General features: G+C 45.7%; 1 protein-coding gene and 1 long non-coding RNA gene across 2 annotated transcripts; one reads left to right on the top strand and one right to left on the bottom strand.

Moving 5' to 3' along the window:
• Window positions 1–8,865: 8,865 nt before the first annotated feature.
• hspa13 (heat shock protein 70 family, member 13) lies at window positions 8,866–12,219 on the bottom strand. Its single transcript, XM_015942395.3, has 5 exons — window positions 12,067–12,219; window positions 11,633–11,973; window positions 10,979–11,192; window positions 10,727–10,894; window positions 8,866–10,574 (listed from the first exon to the last, which is right to left on the bottom strand). Exons 1-5 carry the CDS (start codon window positions 12,089–12,091, stop codon window positions 10,015–10,017), a joined length of 1,308 nt encoding a protein of 435 aa, XP_015797881.3. The 5' UTR covers window positions 12,092–12,219; the 3' UTR covers window positions 8,866–10,014.
• Window positions 12,220–12,382: 163 nt separating this feature from the next.
• On the top strand, window positions 12,383–19,259 carry LOC139062482 (uncharacterized). The gene is made up of 2 exons (XR_011516020.1): window positions 12,383–18,370; window positions 19,076–19,259. It is a non-coding gene; the product is annotated as an uncharacterized lncRNA (long non-coding RNA).
• The last annotated feature ends 41 nt before the right edge of the window (window positions 19,260–19,300 follow it).

Below are 19,300 nucleotides of genomic sequence, written 5' to 3'. Positions count from 1 at the left end.
ACTCTTTTTCAAAAGTTTCAGATTACTCTATAAACTGGTTAAAATCCACAGTTCTATCAATTAATTTCTCTTTTGTCAATTTACTTAATGCACAATTGGAGTCAGGGACTATCACATACCTGGGAATTAATGTCTCTCCCAAGTTAGCAGATCTAACCAAACTAAATTACATCCCACTTTTAAAGAAAGTGGAAGATGATCTTGCAAGATGGAAATCCTTACCAATATCACTCATGGGGAGAGTTGCTGCAATTAAAATGATGGTCTTACCCATAAAAAATTACTTATTTTCAATGATCCCAAACAAACCACCAGCTGACTGGTTTAAATCTCTGGACTCCTCAATTACCAAATTCCTTTGGCAGGATAAACCTCCACGAATTAGCTTAAAAACACTTCAGAAGACCAAAGACAGAGGAGGACTGGATCTACCCAACTTTATTATTATTTCTTAGCCAACAGGCTGCAATATATACCAAGATGGCTGCAAGATAACCCACTAGATGAGTCCTGGTTAGATATAGAACAGACACTTTGCAAGACGATAGAGCTTTCAGACTTACCATTTATTAGCTCAAGCATAAGAAAACATGAAAGCTTCAAAAGTATTAGTATCAGCACCTCTCTGACAGCATGGTGGGAGTATCTAAAAATGACAGAGTCTTCACTAATACCATGCAGACACACACCTATCTGGAATAATCCTGATATTTTGCGAAATAATAAAATGATGAACCTTGACTTCATCCCATTTAATAGAATAGTCTCCCAATTTGGAATAGATAAGAATAGCTTTTTAGAATACCGCCAAATTAAATCTGTAGTGAAACAAAAATTTAAGCTCAATAAAATAGAATTACAAACACCACCAAGGGTATTAGACTTCTATAATCTCAAACCCCCCAAACTACTGTCTAAAGTGTATAAGACACTGTCCAAACTAGACGATAGAATAGCAATCCCTATTGAAAAATGGGAGGTGGATCTATCAGTCAGCTTTGACCAGAACTTCTGGTCCCAAAACTGTTTAAAAACTTTTAAAATGATCAGACACCCCAACTTACAGTTAATTCAGTACAAAATTCTACACAGAGTACACTATACAGGTCACTGGATGTTCAAGATGGGGTTTGTGTCGTCTGACACCTTTAGACACTGCACAAACAACATTCCTGACAATTACATTCATGCGCTGTGGTCCTGTCCACCCGTCCAGGAATTTTGGGGTAGAGTATGTGAGGATCTGTCAAAATGTCTGAAATGTCATATCCCAACTGCCCACTCTCTTTGTTTACTGGGAAACCTGGACGATGTCCTGATTGAAACATCTTTGGCTCACGTGGTTCTGACTGCCATATGCATCGCTAAGAAAACTATCCTCTTGAATTGGAAAAATAGAGAAACTCTCTGCATCAACCAGTATAGAAATGTTTTGTTAGATCATATTACACTTGATATAACCTCTGCTTCCACTTCAAATCAATCTCTCTGGGCTCCTTTGATTGGTTCCATCACATGGCGATGACGGGGGACCATTGATATTGTCCTGAGGGATGATGTGGGTGAGGGGGTGGAGGGTCTGAGTTTGGAGTATCTGGACGTTCCTTGGAGGTGGGTTCACTGGGGGTGCCTGGGACTGGAGGGCCGTTGCCCCCTTCTGGAGATGCTTGGGTTGCCTCGAGGGGTGGACTACTGGCGGTTGTGAGTGGGGCCCCTTGGAGGTCTTGGCGGTGGCCAGAGCCGGATTAAATAAATGGACTACAATAGGCAGGCTGCATTTTTAGCCCCCCCCCCCCCCCCCCCCCCTTCCATCGATGTTATGTAATGAATTGAAATCTGAAACTTACAAAATTTACTTATAAAAGTTCATTCACATTTTACATAGCCTAGTTTTTGGTTACAAATTGGTTGTTTGTATGCCAAAATAAGTCATGTGTTGTAGGCTGTTGCCTCTGCTGAATCAGAAATTCTGTCAATTTTCTGAGTGTGAACTTATTGTTTTGCTATTTGAACATTAATAAAATTATTTGACAAATAATTAATAAAACCAGCAACACTTACCAAGGAAACCATTTAGCATTATCTACTCCGGGATAATCTTCAGCCTTCCAGCATCACAGGGCCTCAATCACAGCAGAAACACATCTGAAGAAATGTTCCTTGGTTAAGCTTCAGTCTATGTCTCCAGATTTCCTCTGTGATGCAGAAGAATATCCAATATTTTGAGAGGGATAGTTTAGTGCAAAGTACTCATCAGTTTGGTACCACTTTGCAGGATCAGATGGGTAGCTAGTTGTTAATACCCTGTCTGGGTGTAGGGGCTCCTGTAAGACTATATTGGGCTCACTTCTGGCTGGCTGCTGTTCTTCCAGTTTGTCCTTCTGTGAAGGCGCTGATGTTGACGGCGTTGGCGCTACAGCATCTTCCGCCACATCTTCCACCGCGTCTTCGGGTTGTGTCTCCTCCGGGTCTGACTTGGGCCCGGCCTCTGGCTCTGCTGACTCGAGCATGTTCACAGCTGTCGGACGGCTGCCCGAGCAGCCCGACAGAAACTTCTGTAAAGCCCCCCGCTGTCTCTTCTTTAGTTCCTCTTCATTTAAATATTTTTCTTTTTTACGTTTTGCCGCACCCGAAAGCATCGTGAAAGTTAGCCTACTCAAAACCACCTGCTAGCTTTGTTGTGTCCCGCTCTAACTCTGACCGCTTCTCTGACGTCCTTCATTGGGTGGCGCCTTAACCCTCTGGGGTCCAGGGTGTAATTTGCAGTGAGTTTTCCTTTGTATTTCCAAAATAAAAACCATAACCACTGCCTTATGTGGTATCAATCTTTTCAGCACAACCTGGACTTTATGAATTTATACTTATTTTGTATATTTGGACATAAAGGGGTTGCGTATTAGACCTTAAATCACTCAAAAACATAAAATCTGAATAGGAAAAAAGTTGTTTATTTTACTGTGAAACCAACAAACATTTATGACAAATGTTTTTTATCATTTAGACTGGTAATCTAGACTGTACATTTATAAAAAATATGACTAAATATAGCAAATAACTAATTAAAAAAAGTTATTAGCTCATGGGATCCAGAGTGTAAATCACCGTTTTTGACTCATTTTGGTTTTTCTTTTGTATTTTCTAATAAAAACAATAAATATTGCCTTATGGGGTATCATTAATTTCAGGACAACCTGGACTATCTGAATGTATACTTATTTTATTAATTTGGCAATAATGTACATGGATTTTGGAGTGGGGAGTGGCTCCGTCTCACGCCGAGATCTGACAGCTGCGCGGCGCCGCCCACTCCTCTTGATGGATCTCCGAGGAGCTGGATCTCTGCCTTCATCCTCTACCTCATCATGACCCAACTCTTCTATGAGGAAGGATGGATCTGCCACATCATCATCAACATCCTCGCTGTTTGCCTCAGACTCCGGCTGTGAGTCTCCGTCCACTTCCTCTGCTTCCAGTTCAAAAAACAGCCGTACTATCTGAACTGCCTGGTGGACATTTATCCTTCTCATCATCCTTTATTAATGCCTAATAAAAGCCTACTAAACTGCAGAGACAATATATCTGTCCGGATCGCTCCAAAATACAAAGTTTACCGTCAATATCTGTCTAGCATACATGTCGGGTCCCGACATGTATGCTGCCGGGGAGAAGGTAGGAACATGCAGCAGTGCCTGACTCGGGTTCAGGGGCCTCGGGTAGACCTTGGCTCCTCTGCTGTCCCATCACAGGGGAGGGGGAAGTCCAGGAGGGGGAGAACCCAACCTTACCTGGATGTCTTATGTTTTTTATAGTCCGGAAGTTGTGCAAATGCAGGGATGGGCGTAGATATTCTGCTGGGGTAGGGCTGGGTTGGTGCCCTCGGACTCTGTGAGGCTTTGTGATGCTGCTGCTTTGGGCCCTGGCAGGATGGGCTGGGGTCTCCATGCTCTGGGTGGCATTTTGACAACAGAGGTGCCTATTGGGGCCAGTGGGGGAGATGGCTCCCTGGAGGGCTAAGCCCAACCAGCCATTCCTCCCCATCCCCACACATTTCTCTCCTCCTGCTCCCACACATCATCACACAAACATGCACATAGGACCTTGGGGGGTGGACAAGTCAGGGAGTGCGGGTATGGACCCTCTTTCCACATTCCTGTGGCAACCTGCCCCCCAATTTTATCTGCACCTTAAACACTTCCACCAACGACATTCCACGCAAACACACACTTAGGGCCTTGGGAGTGAGCACATCCAAGGGCATTTGGCAGGGGGATTTATCAGCCTCATCCCAAGTGCCGGTGCCCACTTCCAATATTAAACTGCACTTAGACACTGAGGGTTGTGGGTGCAAGTGGGGTGGTGTGGTGGCATCAGCTGGCATAGGCCAGACGATGCCCGCACTGCCCGCTCACCACAGCCATGGAATACACCTCATCAACACTCACTAACACCATATTGGAGCAGGCGGAGGGAGACTAGGGGTCTTAGCACACCTCTGTTGTCGCTTGGCTCCCTGGGGCTGGAGGCTAGGAGGGAGATCCGGCCGTCCGGTTGGGGTCTGGGGTGGTGGATTGCTGTGCTCAGCGTTGGGCGGTGGAGCCTGCTCATCAGCACCTTCAGCAGAAAGTCAAACTCTTGGAACCGGTGATGGTTGTACCCCATGTGCAGCAGTACCGGGACCAGAGTGAATAGGGTGTGTATGGGGAGCATGAGTGGGTGTCCGGCGTGCATTTTTGTAAGTTTTTGGTTGTATGTGTATGTGTGAACATGAGGGAGGGTGTGACTGTGTTTGTGCATGACTGTATATGTCAGGTGGGGCTTTTGACTCCTCCCTTCTCCTGAGACTTCTTTTGATGATATAGATCTTTGTCTCCCCTCTCCCTGCCACACCTGGTGTGGAGTGCGGTGGCTTGGACTGCCTGGGTCGTGGCTCCCGGGTCAGGGAGTTTAAGATTTTTGGCCTCTGCCTGACCAATCCCGGTGGCTGCCTGGTGGGGTCTGGGTCCCTGGCCTCTGCTGGGTCCCCAGCGGGGGTGGTCGCCCCTGGGTCCCGGGTCATTGGGTCCTGGGCTCGGCTGGCTAGGGAGTGGGAGGCTGCGGGTGGGCCTGTGGGCTTGCCGCCGATATCTCCCGGGACTCTGCCAGCTGCTGGTTGTGGCCCCCCCGGGGTAATCCTCTGCGCCTCTCGAGGGGAGCGGGGGCTTTTCTGGTCGCAGTCTCCCTGGAGTTCCTGTGCTCTGGGGCAACTCCTGGATCTCTGGGACTTGGAGCTCCCTCCATCTCCTGCACATCTTTAGGGGGCAGATCTGTGGCCCCTCTCTATTGGACGCTCCTATGGAGAAACCTTACATAAACAAGCGAGTGTACACACACAGGTGCTCACATGGTATTCTCATAAGTATGGACTTGGGCATGTTCAACACAGGTCTTAAGGCTATGGTTGGCACTTAATGCACTGTGATTTATTATCGTGTGATTGTTCAGTTAAACAATGTTGATTATATATTTCTTCATCAAGTTGACACAGTGATAGCTAGATCTTGTTGTATTGTTGTTGTGTCCCATTTTTTTCTTCTCTCTTTCTGCATGTCTAGAAGCACATTCTTGTTCATTGTTGTTTAGTTTTGTGGACCCCCCCCCCAACTTTTGTCTCTTCCTTTCTCTTTCACCTCTGTCTCCGTGTCTGGTCGGAATTTAAAAGCATTCAAAAACAATAACAAAAAAGTTTTAAGTATCAGGCGTGACATTAAAAGCAGACGCTTTGATGCTCCACCTGAGAGTAAATCTGTAAGGCTTGTCACCAGCATTCAGACATCAATTCTGTTTGCTTCACAGCCAGACAGGACACACACACACACACAAAAAAGAGATGGGTCTGAAGCTGCTATGGAGAGAGGGGTCAAGACTCGGTTTTTTAATAAGCGGGTGGACTACAACATTCTTAAAGTAAGCAGGGACCTGACCAGAAACCAGAGAAGCATTATTAATGGAGAGCACGCTGGGACCGATGGACTGAAAAGCACTTTTAAACAAAGATGAGGGTAAGATGTGGAGGGGGCATGCAGAGGTCTTCATAGAGTTAACTAGTTTGGTTAACTTAGGCAAAGAAACAGGAGCAAAGCTATCTAGGATGCTGGGCCTGGTTGGAGTCGGGAGAGGCAGCGATAAGGCTGAAGGAGAGATGCTAGATCTAACCTTATTGACTTTGTCCACAAAGAAAGACAGAAAGTTCTCACAGTCTGCAACAGAGTGGATGGAGTCTGTAGGAGAGGCAGGAGACACGATGCTGCTGATGGTGTTAAACAGCACCTTGGGGTTCCCTTTGCTCTGGGACACCAGGTTGGAGAAATAGGAAACCCTAGTGTCTCTGACTGCAGAGTTAAAGGATGTCAGAAGATCCTTTAGGTGCAGCAGATGGACATGGAGATGGGTTTTCTTCCACAAGCGCTCAATTTTTCTGCATTGGCGCTTCAGGCTGTCATTAAACCAGGAAGTAGGGTTCACTGCAGAAACTGATCTGGCTCTGACAGGACAGATGTTGTCAAGAATGGAGAGGCAGTGCTCGTTAAACTGAGAAGTTAAGGAATCTGGGTCATTATCAGAAGAACAGGGTGGATCAAAAGCAGCAGAAAAATTGCTATCTGTGCTCTCATTAAGAAAACGAGAACTAACCAGACGGCGAGCAGGAGGTGGGGACGCAGAAACTGACAAGTGAAAGAAAATGCCATGGTGGAGTTAATTAGCTGATTAGCGTGTGGCACCAGGAGTCTTCAATTTTGAATCTTTCCGTCGTCGTCGTCGTCTTCCTCCGCTTATCCGGGTCCAGGTCGCGGGGGCAGCATCCCAACTAGGAAGCTCCAGACGTCCTCTCCCCGGCCACCTCCACCAGCTCCTCCGGCAGGACCCCAAGGCGTTCCCGGACCAGATTGGAGATGTAACCTCTCCAACATGTCCTGGGTCGACCTGGGGGCCTCCTGCCGGCAGGACGTGCCCGAAACACCTCCCCGGGGAGGTGTCCAGGAGGCATCCTGACCAGATGCCCAAACCACCTCAACTGGTTCCTTTCGATCCGGAGGAGCAGCGGTTCTACTCCGAGTCCCTCCCGAATGTCTGAGCTCCTCATCCTATCTCTAAGGCTGAGCCCGGCCACCCTACGGAGGAAACTCTTTTCGGCCGCTTGTATCCGCGATCGCGTTCTTTCGGTCATTACCCAAAGCTCATGACCATAGGTGAGGATTGGGACGTAGATCGACCGGTAAATCGAGAGCCTGGCTTTCTGGCTCAGCTCCCTCTTCACCATGACAGATCGGCTCAGCGTCCGCATCACTGCAGACGCTGAACCAATCCGCCTGTCGATCTCCCGAGCCCTCCTACCCTCACTCGTGAACAAGACCCTGAGATGCTTAAACTCCTCCACTTGAGGTAGGACTTCTCCCCCGACCCGGAGTTGGCAAGCCACCCTTTTCCGGTCGAGAACCATGGTCTCAGATTTGGAGGTGCTGATCCTCATCCCAGCCGCTTCACACTCGGCCGTGAACCTACCCAGCAAGAGCTGAAGGTCAGAGCTGGATAAAGCTAGGAGGACCACATCATCCGCAAAAAGCAGAGACGAGATTCTCCTGCCACCAAACTCGACACACTCCACACCACGGCTGCGCCTAGAAATTCTGTCTATAAAGGTAATGAACAGAACCGGTGACAAAGGGCAGCCCTGGCGGAGTCCAACCCTCACCGGGAACAGGTCCGACTTTGTACCGGCTATGCAGACAAAACTCACGCTCCTCTGGTAAAGGGACTGAATGGCCCTTAACAGAAAGCCACCCACCCCATACTCCTGGAGCGTCCCCCACAGGGTGCCCCTGGGGACACGGCCATAAGCCTTCTCCAAATCCACAAAACACATGTGGATTGGTTGGGCAAACTCCCATGCCCCCTCCATCACCCTTGCAAGGGTATAGAGCTGGTCCACAGTTCCACGGCCAGGACGAAAACCACATTGCTCCTCCTCAGTCTGAGATCTTTCATGGAAGTAAATTCAAAGAGTCGGAGTACCCGGCCCGGAGGGTTACCGGGGTCCCACCCTGGAGCCAGGCCTGGGGTTGGGGCCCGTGAGCGAGCGCCTGAGGGCTGGGCTTTCGCCCATGGGGCCCAGCCCAAACCGGATACATGGGCTCATCCAACTGTGGACCCACTACCCGCAGGAGGAACATGAAGGGTCCGGTGCAGTGTGGATCGGGTGGCAGACCAAGGCAGGAGCCTTGGCGGTCCGATCCCCGGACAAGAAAACTTAAATCTTTTCACAATATTGAAATATTCTGAGATACTGAAATTGGGATGTTCATTATCTTTAAGGTATAATCATTGAAATTAAAATTATTTAACAATTAGAATATATCAGTCTGTGTGTAATGAATGAATCCAATATACAAGTTTCACTTTTTGAATGAAATAATTGAAATAAATCAACTTTTTCATGATATTCTAATTTTATGACCAGCACCTGTGTTATTTAGGTCAACTGGATGGAAACACAATAACTTTGCGGATGTTATTTTTTTAAAGCTTAAGTCTAATTATTATTCTGCAGCTGTTCTCATCACAAACCAACCAGTCTCATCTTCTCTGTATTGCTGGAACAAAACAGCTGACTGACACCAACCTGCAGTTTCCTCTGTAGGTACCAGTGGAGGGGCTACAGCTCCACCCTGACCTCTGAACTCCGGCACGCTGCATCAAATGTAAAGTTTAATGATGGGACTCCATGTGAACCACTTGGTGGAGATGTTTATGATAGCTTTACAACCCATCCATCCATGCTTTACACCCATTTAAGGTCATTTCCCCATAAATCAAATAGAGAACAGAAGATGTGAAATGAAATTTTAATACATTAAAAGGCAGATAAAAAGGTTTTTTGCCATATTCCTGACACAGATTCTGAGACTTAAATACAAAAATAGATCCAAGTATGAAGTATTACCTTAGTAATATATTAGGTTATAATATATCAACATCTCTGTTTATACACATTCAAGTTTATTTTCACGGAACATTTGGCAAAACCAGGCCGAGACGATGACAGAAGGAATGTTGGCGCCAGCTGCACCACCAGGTCTGGAGCTTCAGGTTCAGATGCTGAAACGTCAGACGTCCAACAACCAGCCTGCTGCTCGTCAGGACAGAAGCAGGTTGGAAGGAAAATGTTTTTTAAACATTCTTCATTATAGCAGAATTTGTTCTTAATGTCAATCAAACAAGGCACTGATGAAGAGCAACACTTTGGTCCTCCTAACACACACACACACACACACACACACACACACACACACACACACACACACACACACACACACACACACACACACACACACACACACACACACACACACACACGTCACTGACCTTTACATAAAGCTCTGAGACGCACAGGAAGTGAGTTGGTAAAAGTGAGTAACCTCAAAGTGCAAAAAGAGCAAATCTCCAAGATTAATGACTGTTTTTTTAAACACGATACTAAAGAACTAACTTTGTGTTATTCACACATTTAAATGGACGTTTCTGAACATCCCAGAGACTTCAAGTAAATGAGGAAACGTGGATGGAGGTAAGCGTTGGACAGAACCACCGCCCCGCAGGGTTCTGAAGAGGTGTCTTACCAACGAGCATAAATAAATAACTGATGCTCCCACAGTTAACCCATCTGCTACGACAGACGTCCCTTGGTCTCTGGTGAGCTGCTCTTCCTGTTCTAACTGGTGCACAAGAAAAGCACTTTTCACGTTAAATGCAAAGCAGAACTGTTTCTTTCTGCAAATGGCCACAAGATAACTGTTCAACATACAGTCAGCCACCAGCAGCTGTCACAGCCCAGAGGAAGAGGAGTTCAGCAGATTAAAGGCTTAGAGACATTTACTATTGTGTGTTTCCATCACCATCAGCAGATGTTAGAGGAGTGATGAACGTGTGACTGTTACAACTTCCTGATGCTTCAGGTCTTCATATTTATTTAAATTTAGATCAGCTGAAGTTTGTCTTGCGTAAATGCCTGTTGGGTATTTCGATGGCGCTCACTTGTAACGGCCAGGAGCCGCCCATGATGCCGGCCTGGATAGCCACGCCTGTAACCACGGCCAGGTCAGGATCCACAGACGTGTTGGGCTCCTTCCTAAAATACAGACTGATTAGCTCCCTGATCCGTGGTATCCTGGTGGACCCTCCCACCAGAACAATCTCATCCACATCATCTTTCTCCAGGTGGCCTTCAGCCAACACTGTCTTCACAGGAGCCAGAATCTTCTGGAAAAGATCCTCGTTGAGCTCCTCAAACAGCTGGCGAGTGACCACGGCCCTGAGGAGGACTGGAGAAGGGCCTTTGGGTGGTTCCTGGAGGCGTAGAGGCACCGTGATGGTGGCATTTGGTCGGAGGGTGAGGTTGAGTTTGGCAGCTTCCACGGCCTGTCGGAGACGGTGGATGTCTTCCTTCAGGGTGGGGGTGACACCAAATTCCTGTCTGACCCGCTCCATGCAATACTGGAGCAACCTCTGGCTGAAGTCCTGACCTCCCAGCTTGTTGTTTCCTAAAGGTCATCAGAAAAAAGTCTTAGTGACGAGTTTGAAATATTTAAACACTCATTCCATAAATCTCCATCAGCAGCTCCCTGTTTGAACACTCTTTGTGTTCCACCTTCAAATTATTTTACACTTTCACAAATTATGTGAAGACTTTTACCTGCCATCGCCCTGGTGAGGAACATGCCTCCCTGTTTGTTTAACAAAGACACGTCCAGCGTTCCTCCGCCGAGGTCCACCACCAGAACATTATACACATCCACCTTGTGCAGGCCGTAGGCCATGGCTGCAGCCGTGGGCTCGTTGATTACACGCAGGATCTCCAAACCTAAGAGAATAAACAAGAGAGTCAGTGTGTGGATAAACCTTTAAACGATCACTCACGGGATTTCAAACTCTTAACCAACCCGACCTGCTAGGTTTGCAGCCCTAACGGTGTAGTTCCTCTGTCTCTCATCAAACTCTGCCGGTACAGAGATGACGGCCTTCTGGATCAGCACGCCCAACTGTTGCTCTGCCATCTTCTTCATCTTCAGCAGCAGCCTGGAGCCAATGAACTCTGGGCTTACGGTGAAGGTGTGGTTGGTGGAGATCACGAACTCTGCACTTCCATTGTTGTTTATCACCTGGAGGCAGAAGAGAGGCAGTGGAACAGATGGAACGAATAGATGGAAAACAAAAGCACATTTTTGTTCAAATTCTGAGACTTCAGGTAAGAATAGTACTAACTGCCTGGTCCAAAAAAAAGGTCATACGTGTTAACTTGTTGGACCAGGGTCTGGCCATTGCTAAGGCTTCTCCAACACTGATCCTGATTATTCTCACTGGGGTTAAAGACTCTGGTGTAAAATGATGCTTCCTATTTGAGTCTAGCATTTTCATCCATCAGGGAGGAAAACATCCATCCAGGCAGTCAGCTGACCTAATGTGTTACTGAATCTACAGCAACCCCATCAAATAAAAGAGACTAACAAAAACGATAGGCTGCCACAATCACGGTAACAGTTAAATATAATAATATTCAACTCTCACAGCGATTAACCTGACAGGCCACAGAAGGACCCACCTTGAACGGGTACCTGGCGCTCTCCTGCTCCAGGACACCTGGCTCAAACAGCTTTCCAATGAACCTCTTGGCATCATAGATGGTGTTCTGCGGGTTGTTGTCCGACAGCTCCACGGCCTCTTGTCCGGCCAGCACCGCGGTGTGGGTGAAGGTGACCGCGCTGGGGATGCTCTTCCTCCCTTCCTTATCAACAATCACCTCCACCTCCCCGCTGCCCGGGTGGAAAACACCGACGGAGCAGAAGGTGGTACCCAAGTCCAGGCCGATCACTTTGGGTTTAGGGGGAGGTAAGTACTGCTGGCCCAAATAACCGGCCAGTAACAGAGCCAGGATCACCGAACCTGCGGCACCGAAACCACGTATGTATCACGAGACAGATGTGCGAACTAAACCGGCTAGTGCTAGCATCTTGTCATGTTTGTTGTTCAACTTACCAATCATAGACATCTCTCCAGCCATCTCCAAGAAGAGTAGCGAGGTGACTCACCGCTTAAAAAGTCTGAAAACGTGGGTACGGAAGAACAAAATGCGGCAAAAACTGCGTCCGGTTGGAACTAGACGTCTTGAAACCATACGGCGAATGGTCGAATGGGTTTCAGTCAGGAAACGCAGACGTCAACGTTGTTCATTCCAATGCATTCTGGGAATTGTAGTTTTCTAACTAACACGTGGAGGCACATTGAACGTGCAACAGATGATTTTGTACTACAATACCCATAACGACAAGCGTCTTGCTCTAAGCTAATCAGAAAGAGCCAACAGGAGCGGAAGTCGTTGGGACAGGAGTCAAAAAGCGGATGTGACTGAAACGCGGATGTTCCGGTCTGGATCCGGATCCAGACAGGAGTTAGCTGCTGTCTGGGTTGCTAGTAGCAGTTTTTATTTTTATTTTTAATTTTTGGAACATTTGAAGAGGATTTAAAAAATACTCATCCCAAAAAATGTACTCAGGTGGCTCGCGAAGATGTTGGGCTGTTCACGCTTGTAGTAACAACCAGAGAAAATTAAATTTGTAGCTACAAGAGTGATGTTTAGAACATGCACCTCCAGAGTGGCAGAGCGTGCAGCTGCAAGTGTAAGTACGGTTTTCACCACCTCTCCAGAGATGAGGAACCCAAAAGGATGTGGCTGAAAAACTTAACTTGAAAACCAGCACAAACTTTATTTGTGCATTTTTTATTTTATTGTGAAAATTCAGAGAGGAACACCTACATCCTACTTTGTTGTTGAATATGACAAACCTTTGGAGAAGCGATGCCGAGTAGTAAAGAGATCTGACAACGGTCTCACAAGAACAACAGGTGAACAATTTTATGAATAGTTATAATTAGGGATGTCCCGATCAGGTTATTTTGCCCTCGAGTACGAGTCATTTGATTTTGAGAATCTGCCGATACCGAGTCCCGATCCGATGCTTTAGATAAATAAAAAAAAAGAAAGAAAAGGAAGAAACAGTTCCAGAATGTTCCTTATTTGTTTTTTTATATTACCTTTTTATTTTAATTTTTAACAACAGATCACTTCTGTGAGGTAGCTTGAACAATCAAGTAATAAATAACATAAATTCTTCACTTTTAGACTTTATTGCAAGTATAAAAAGTCTAGTATAAAAACAGATTGCACTTTAACTTAAAATACCTGGCAGGGGTCTATTTTGCCTCGGCCCCCAAAATACTTAGATACGTCCCTGGGCATTGGACGGAGTTTTGAAGATGATCTGAACTAATTCCATGCTGTCGTTCTTTTTTTTTTTTTTTTTTTTTTTTGAGGACATACACATACAACACGCTTTAAAGACCTGCGGATACCCGACATGGGCAATAAACAAAGGAAAACGGCAAACAAAAACAGAAAGAATAGAACCACCTAAGCCAAGAACCAGAAACCCAGAAAGACAAGAACCAAAACCAGTGATAACCCTACCATACATCAGAGGCATAACAGAAAAAATAAGAGCAACAATGAAAAAACACAACATAAACACACCAACAAAACCATACACAACCGCTAGAAACAGACTAGTGCACCCAAAAGACAAGATACCAGCTGGACTTAAATGTGGAGTCATTTACGAAATCCCATGCAAACTCTGCAATAAAACATACATAGGAGAAACCGGACGCACACTCAACACACGAACAATATAACATAGAAAGGAGTGCGAGAGAGAAACAAGTCAAAGACACGCAAGAGCAGCAAAAGAAGAAGCAGAAAGCACAATAAAGAAGTCAGCCGTAACAGATCACTGCATAAGAGAAAACCATGTAATGGACTGGGACAACACAAGGATCATAACCATTGAACAACAAAAATACAAGAGATGGATTAAAGAAGCAATCGAGATAAGGAGACGTGGATGTGGGACCATGAACAGGGACGACGGAGTTTACACGTTGGACCGCGCATGGGACTGCATCGTCGGAGAGGGGAGAGCGGGCAGCAGAGGGCAACAACGTCCTCTGCTGCCCGCGGATAAACGGAGAAGGAAGTGACGCGCCACCATCAGCGTCAGCCTGAGGAAGCCTGCAGCCGTCGGCGAAACGTGGTGACAAAACAGGTAACAAAACTGTTTCTGTGTTTTACAAAAAAGAACGACAGCATGGAATAAGAACTAATACACAGCAAGAACACACCTAAGATGATCTGAACTGTATCAATCGGGTGGACTGCCCTATCTGGCATTCTGGCACTGTCCCGGTGGGCCGCTTAGCCAAGTGGGCTGCTTGCCCAGCTTGGGCCGACACTACTCCACAGCTGGTGATCTGCAGAACATTAGCTACATGGTAAACCAAAGCTAACAGAGTTTTCCCAGGCGTTTTTAGCGAGAAAATTGCGGTAGAGCGATGACGTAGGAGTTGTTTTACCGCGTTAGCATGTAGCTAATGTCTCGCTGATCTCCGCCTATGGATAATGAGCTGATCTTGAAGGTCAGGACTCCTGGTCGCAGCGGTCTGGCACTGCTTGTAATTTAACAGTCCCAGTCCATACTAGATCTCACATTCGACGTAGAGACGAGTCCGCGGGCGGCAACAACCCCACCCCCACCGCTCTCCCAATTGGGAGGGCAGACAATTCGTAAAAATGTTAGGGCCAAATTTTGGTCCCAGTCCACCCCTGGTATCAACTATATAAATCCTACATGCTGATAGATTATTGCTTTATACAGGTACAAACGTGTAGTGGGAAATCTACCTACATTTTATTTTTTAAGAATTTTGTTTTTTTTTCTTGGTTTTTATTTTCCTATCTTCTTGTCCTGTCTGTCTCTGTTCTTCCTGCATCTCCCAGTCCTCCAGAAAAACTCCTGCCTGCTTCCTTCTTTTTCACCTCACAAGTAACTTTTTAACTAGCAGATCAAATTGATCTATTGACCGCAAAAAAAGCGGAGTGTGCGCTGCGCTGCCCGGCTGAGCCAGTGATGAGCGCTGCAGCACGAGCGCATCCACACCTCATGCTCAAATCCAGACAGAACTTACCAGAGAGAAAATGAACGGACACGAATGACTGTGTGTTAATTATATATATTTTGGTGACGCCACTTAGAAACTTAGAAAATGTTACTGTGGCCGTGTGCAGAATGCAGCTGGAGTTCATGAATAATCAGCGGTCTGCCTGCCGCTCTCTGCATCTCTGCTCAAAAGAATCCATATAGTGGTGTGCATCTCTACCTGCCTCACGATTCGATCCGATTCCGATTATCTGCCTAACGATTCGATTTGAGTCTGAAATGCATCACGATTCTTCACACAAAAATTTTCATTACTTAATAAAAGCAGTAGAATAGTTTTCAATTTCTTTTTGATTTAGAAATCCCTGAAAAACAGAACATTCATCTATTCACTATAGTGAGCAACAATTTTTAAAGTGTGCTGCCTATAATTACTTAAATAATATAAGAAATAATGTTTTCGGTAGAGCAGCTTTAAGATAGAATATTACTGAACTTGAAAATAGTAAACAAATACTGTGTTAAGTGATTCTTTCACATCCAGGATCCCAAAACCGAAATTAGCCCAGTTATCCGATTTAAATGTAACGGGTACATCTTTGATTACTGGTAATGTTGGCCCTGTATCCTGTCCGCCATTTCTGTTTTAAATTGGCGCTAGGGCAACGTAGTGCGCATGTCATTGCAACTCTGCCCCCAGAAGTAATTGTAAAACCTCAAAACTTTATTGTCCTGCATAGACATAGACCAGGGGTCGGCAACCTGTTCCCATCAAAGAGCCATTATTACCCGTTTCCCACAGTAAAGAAAACACCGCAGCAGCCGCGGCGTTGTGGGCGGGGCCTACCCTCAGACAGCAGAGAGCTGCCCACAACAGGTGACAGCAGCCAGTACCGGTCGCTCGTGTACGTCAAAGTTATCTTTCATAAGACGAGAATCAATAAAACGATTTATATAAAGTGGATCCAGAAGTTGTGGCCCATCTCTGCCTACAGTATTTTGATATTTTTCACCCTGTTGGTGGTTTTACTGAGCAGGTGCCACTTTTGTCATACGTTTCTTTTTAAAACAGGTTTAGACTGTTCAGAATACAAATCCAGGCTCTGTCACGTTTGATTGTTGTAATTAAACTTTGTAGGTGGGGAAGGTCAGAAAAGGATCCGATCAATTTGTTTTTCCCTCATTTACAGTGACGGAGACAACGGCGCAGTGCGCCTGGCTCTGGTGTTAATCAAGTTAAATTTTATCTCTTTGCAACAATTTTCACAAGAAAACAGAACAGTTAAAAGCAGGGCTTGTGTTGTGTTGACCGGACAGTTCCCGTATTTGACCGTTTATTTTGACGGAGAAAGAATAGAAAGAATTACCCCGACGCATGCAGACGAACTGACACTTAATTCGTTTCGCGCAGATGTAGCTAAATCGCTCAAGAAAAGATTCCCATCTGAACATCTGAGCTGGACACGGAGCTCAGCGCAGCTCACTGTCAGCGCGTACGTACGGCGCACAGCGAGCTGAAGATGTGGAGAGGGGCTTGGAGCACGTCGCAGAACCAGAGCGCATGCAGGAAGATTCCTCCGACTGAAGCAAGACTTGTCACTTAGAAAATGTTCCCTGATTATGAAACTTTGGCTGAATAGTGCTTGTTCCTGTCTCCAATGTGGCGACACATCCAGGAGCTGAGAGTCCCAGAATCTCACATCCTCGTCAGCTCAGGAAGCGCCGATATGATTACGCACAAGCGTGACCCGTCAACCCGGTCTCACAGTAAGACCAGGTTGGACCTGTTCAGGTTTACACAGACAATCTTTTTATTTAGAATTGGCATACAGATGTAAAATTAATTCAGTAAAATATAAAGCATTTTATTTAAATATCCATTCATTATTTTACAAGCACAGAGAGCTGCATCAGATGGATGGAAGAGCCGCATGCGGCTCCAGAGCCGCGGTTGCCGACCCCCGACATAGACATAGGGAGAAAATCTCATTATGTCACGTTGCTGCATCGATGCGGAATCATGCACGGCTGAATCGCGATGCATCTTAGAATGGATCATTTTTCCCACCTCTACATGACACCCACTCTGTTTTGAAGACATCGACTCTAACTCTCTTCTTCTTCACCACCAACTGAACCTCATCACAATGACCCAAAGCATAGAAGTAAACAAGAAAATATGCCTTCTAGAGTGGCCAGTCAGATTCCTGACCTCAACTGGACTGAGATGCTGTGGCATGACCTCAAGAAAGCGATTCACACCAGACATCCCAAGAATGTTGCTGAACTGAAACAGTTAAACCGGAATAGTCCAGAACTAACCCTGATTTGCAACTACAGGAAATGTTTAATTAACGTTATAATCAACGTAATTTTCACTTTAGAAGTGTGTGTGTGTGTGTGTGTGTGTGTGTGTGTGTGTGGGGGGGGTATCTTTACAGTATGGTCTAATGGGATACAGGCTTCAACACAAACTGTTGTTTTCCACTAGGTCCTTGAGCTCAACCAGTGTCAATTTAATATAGTGTAATATTGTTTTTGGATGGTAAAAAGTGCAGGGGTCAAAAATTGACTTTGGAAAAAGTGTGTGTGTGTGTGTGTAGGGGGGTGCCCCCCCCACCCCCATTACGTCTATGCTTCAACAAGTTACTGGATCCAAGGTTCACATATTTTTTGCACCTGCACTGTGAATGTTTACACGGTGTGTTTAATTAAAACACGTAAACAAATAATTATTTGTGCGGTATTTGTTTAAGAAGACTGTGATTGTCTGTTGTTGTGAATTTGATAAAGATCAGATTTATGCCCAATTTGTGCAGAAATTTTGGAATTAAAAACTGCAATGTCAGAGAATGGCCACAAGATTGCAGCACATGCATTTCATCCATAGACTGTACATATACTGGACAAACGGATTCCATTGGCTTCAATAACACGTTTGTTGTCTATAATGGGAGGTGGCCACCACCGCCATTTTGGCCGTGTCACAGGTTCCGTCCAGCCCAGACAATTCCATAAAAGGGAAGAGAGGAGGCGCTGAGGGTGTGGCTGTAAGGTTGGGCTCGAGTGACGACACCCAGGCGAACTAGCTACGAGCTAACCTGAAGCTAACCCTGGCTAACCCAAAGCTAAAGCGGAGGTGGGAGCCGAGCTAACGGATGTAGCCACCTAGCTTCAACCCAACCGGAGCTAACTGGAACACCCATCGACCTGAACCTTACACGGAGTTTAGGTGGAGGTTTTCTGCGCCTGTTCGTGAGAAGTACCTGTATTAAAAAAGTTTTAAATCGGTAAGTTTATAATTTATTTCCGTAATGAATACATTTTGCTTTGAGCAAGTTTTCAGTAGTTTTTTTCAGCGCTATCACTCCTGAGTCGCACCAGCCATTAAATGTATCATGAAGAAGAGAAAATATATTTAAGTCGTATTTTGGGGGGACATTTTATTATCTTTCTTACAAAATCTGAGACCAAGCGTTTCACATTGCAACACAAGCACCGGTAACCATAACAGAATGAACAGCCAGCAGAGGAGAGGATGGCGGTGTTTCAAACCCTCCCGGCCGGCGTGGAGAGCTCATTCCTGGGCTGGAGCCGGCCCTCAGCACCCCGCCACAGGCTCTAACAGATGCTGGCGGTGTTTCATATATTTCCAAAACGTAATACTTGTTTGTATCTTGTACAGCCAGCTAGCCTTTATTCTGGACTCAGTACAATTTACCAAAAGTAAAGAGACATTATACAGATGAAGTAAGCACAAGATAACTTACTGGAAGACACAGAGTTATCATCAGAAACAGAACAAGAGAGCCTGATAACAATCATGTGAAAATAACAGTTAAAAAGTATGTATGTGTAATAGAAATAAAAATATATTAGAATTAGTGTAACTCACTGTGATCCAAACAAATCAGCCATAGCTGATTAGTAAATATGACATGAGGTTTGGGAGTTTTTAAGTTTCATTCTTTTATTACATTTTTTTTTCTCCATAGCCATTTGGATCATTGGGGACAGCTGAGTGAGGCGTGGTGCCCAGAGAGCTGCAGAGACAACCTTGGCCTCCCTGACGTCTGTGTCTCCTGGTTCGGTTGGGGCGGACCATCGACATACATACATGTGCCGACACTGTGCCCTGTTTTATAAAATGTAGTGTTAAAAATAAATGTTTTTGCTCAATTACTGGAATTTCTTTGGTTAAGACAAAAGTGAGGAATAAT

Source organism: Nothobranchius furzeri, chromosome 13, assembly GCF_043380555.1.
Source record: "Nothobranchius furzeri strain GRZ-AD chromosome 13, NfurGRZ-RIMD1, whole genome shotgun sequence".
Lineage (NCBI taxonomy): Eukaryota > Metazoa > Chordata > Actinopteri > Cyprinodontiformes > Nothobranchiidae > Nothobranchius > Nothobranchius furzeri.
The sequence above is the reverse complement of the archived record's forward strand: the minus strand, read 5'-3'. Positions and strand labels throughout refer to the sequence as shown.

Bases quoted from the DNA above. Each gene is read 5' to 3' on its own strand.
- hspa13 (XM_015942395.3), bottom strand. From the start codon at position 12,091: ATGGCTGGAGAGATGTCTATGATTG. The intron at 11,193-11,632 runs GTGGGTCCTTCT...TTCTGCCTCCAG, and splicing joins GCGCCAGGTACCCGTTCAAG to GTGATAAACAACAATGGAAG. The intron at 10,575-10,726 runs GTAAAAGTCTTC...GATGACCTTTAG, and splicing joins CCTCACCAGGGCGATGGCAG to GAAACAACAAGCTGGGAGGT.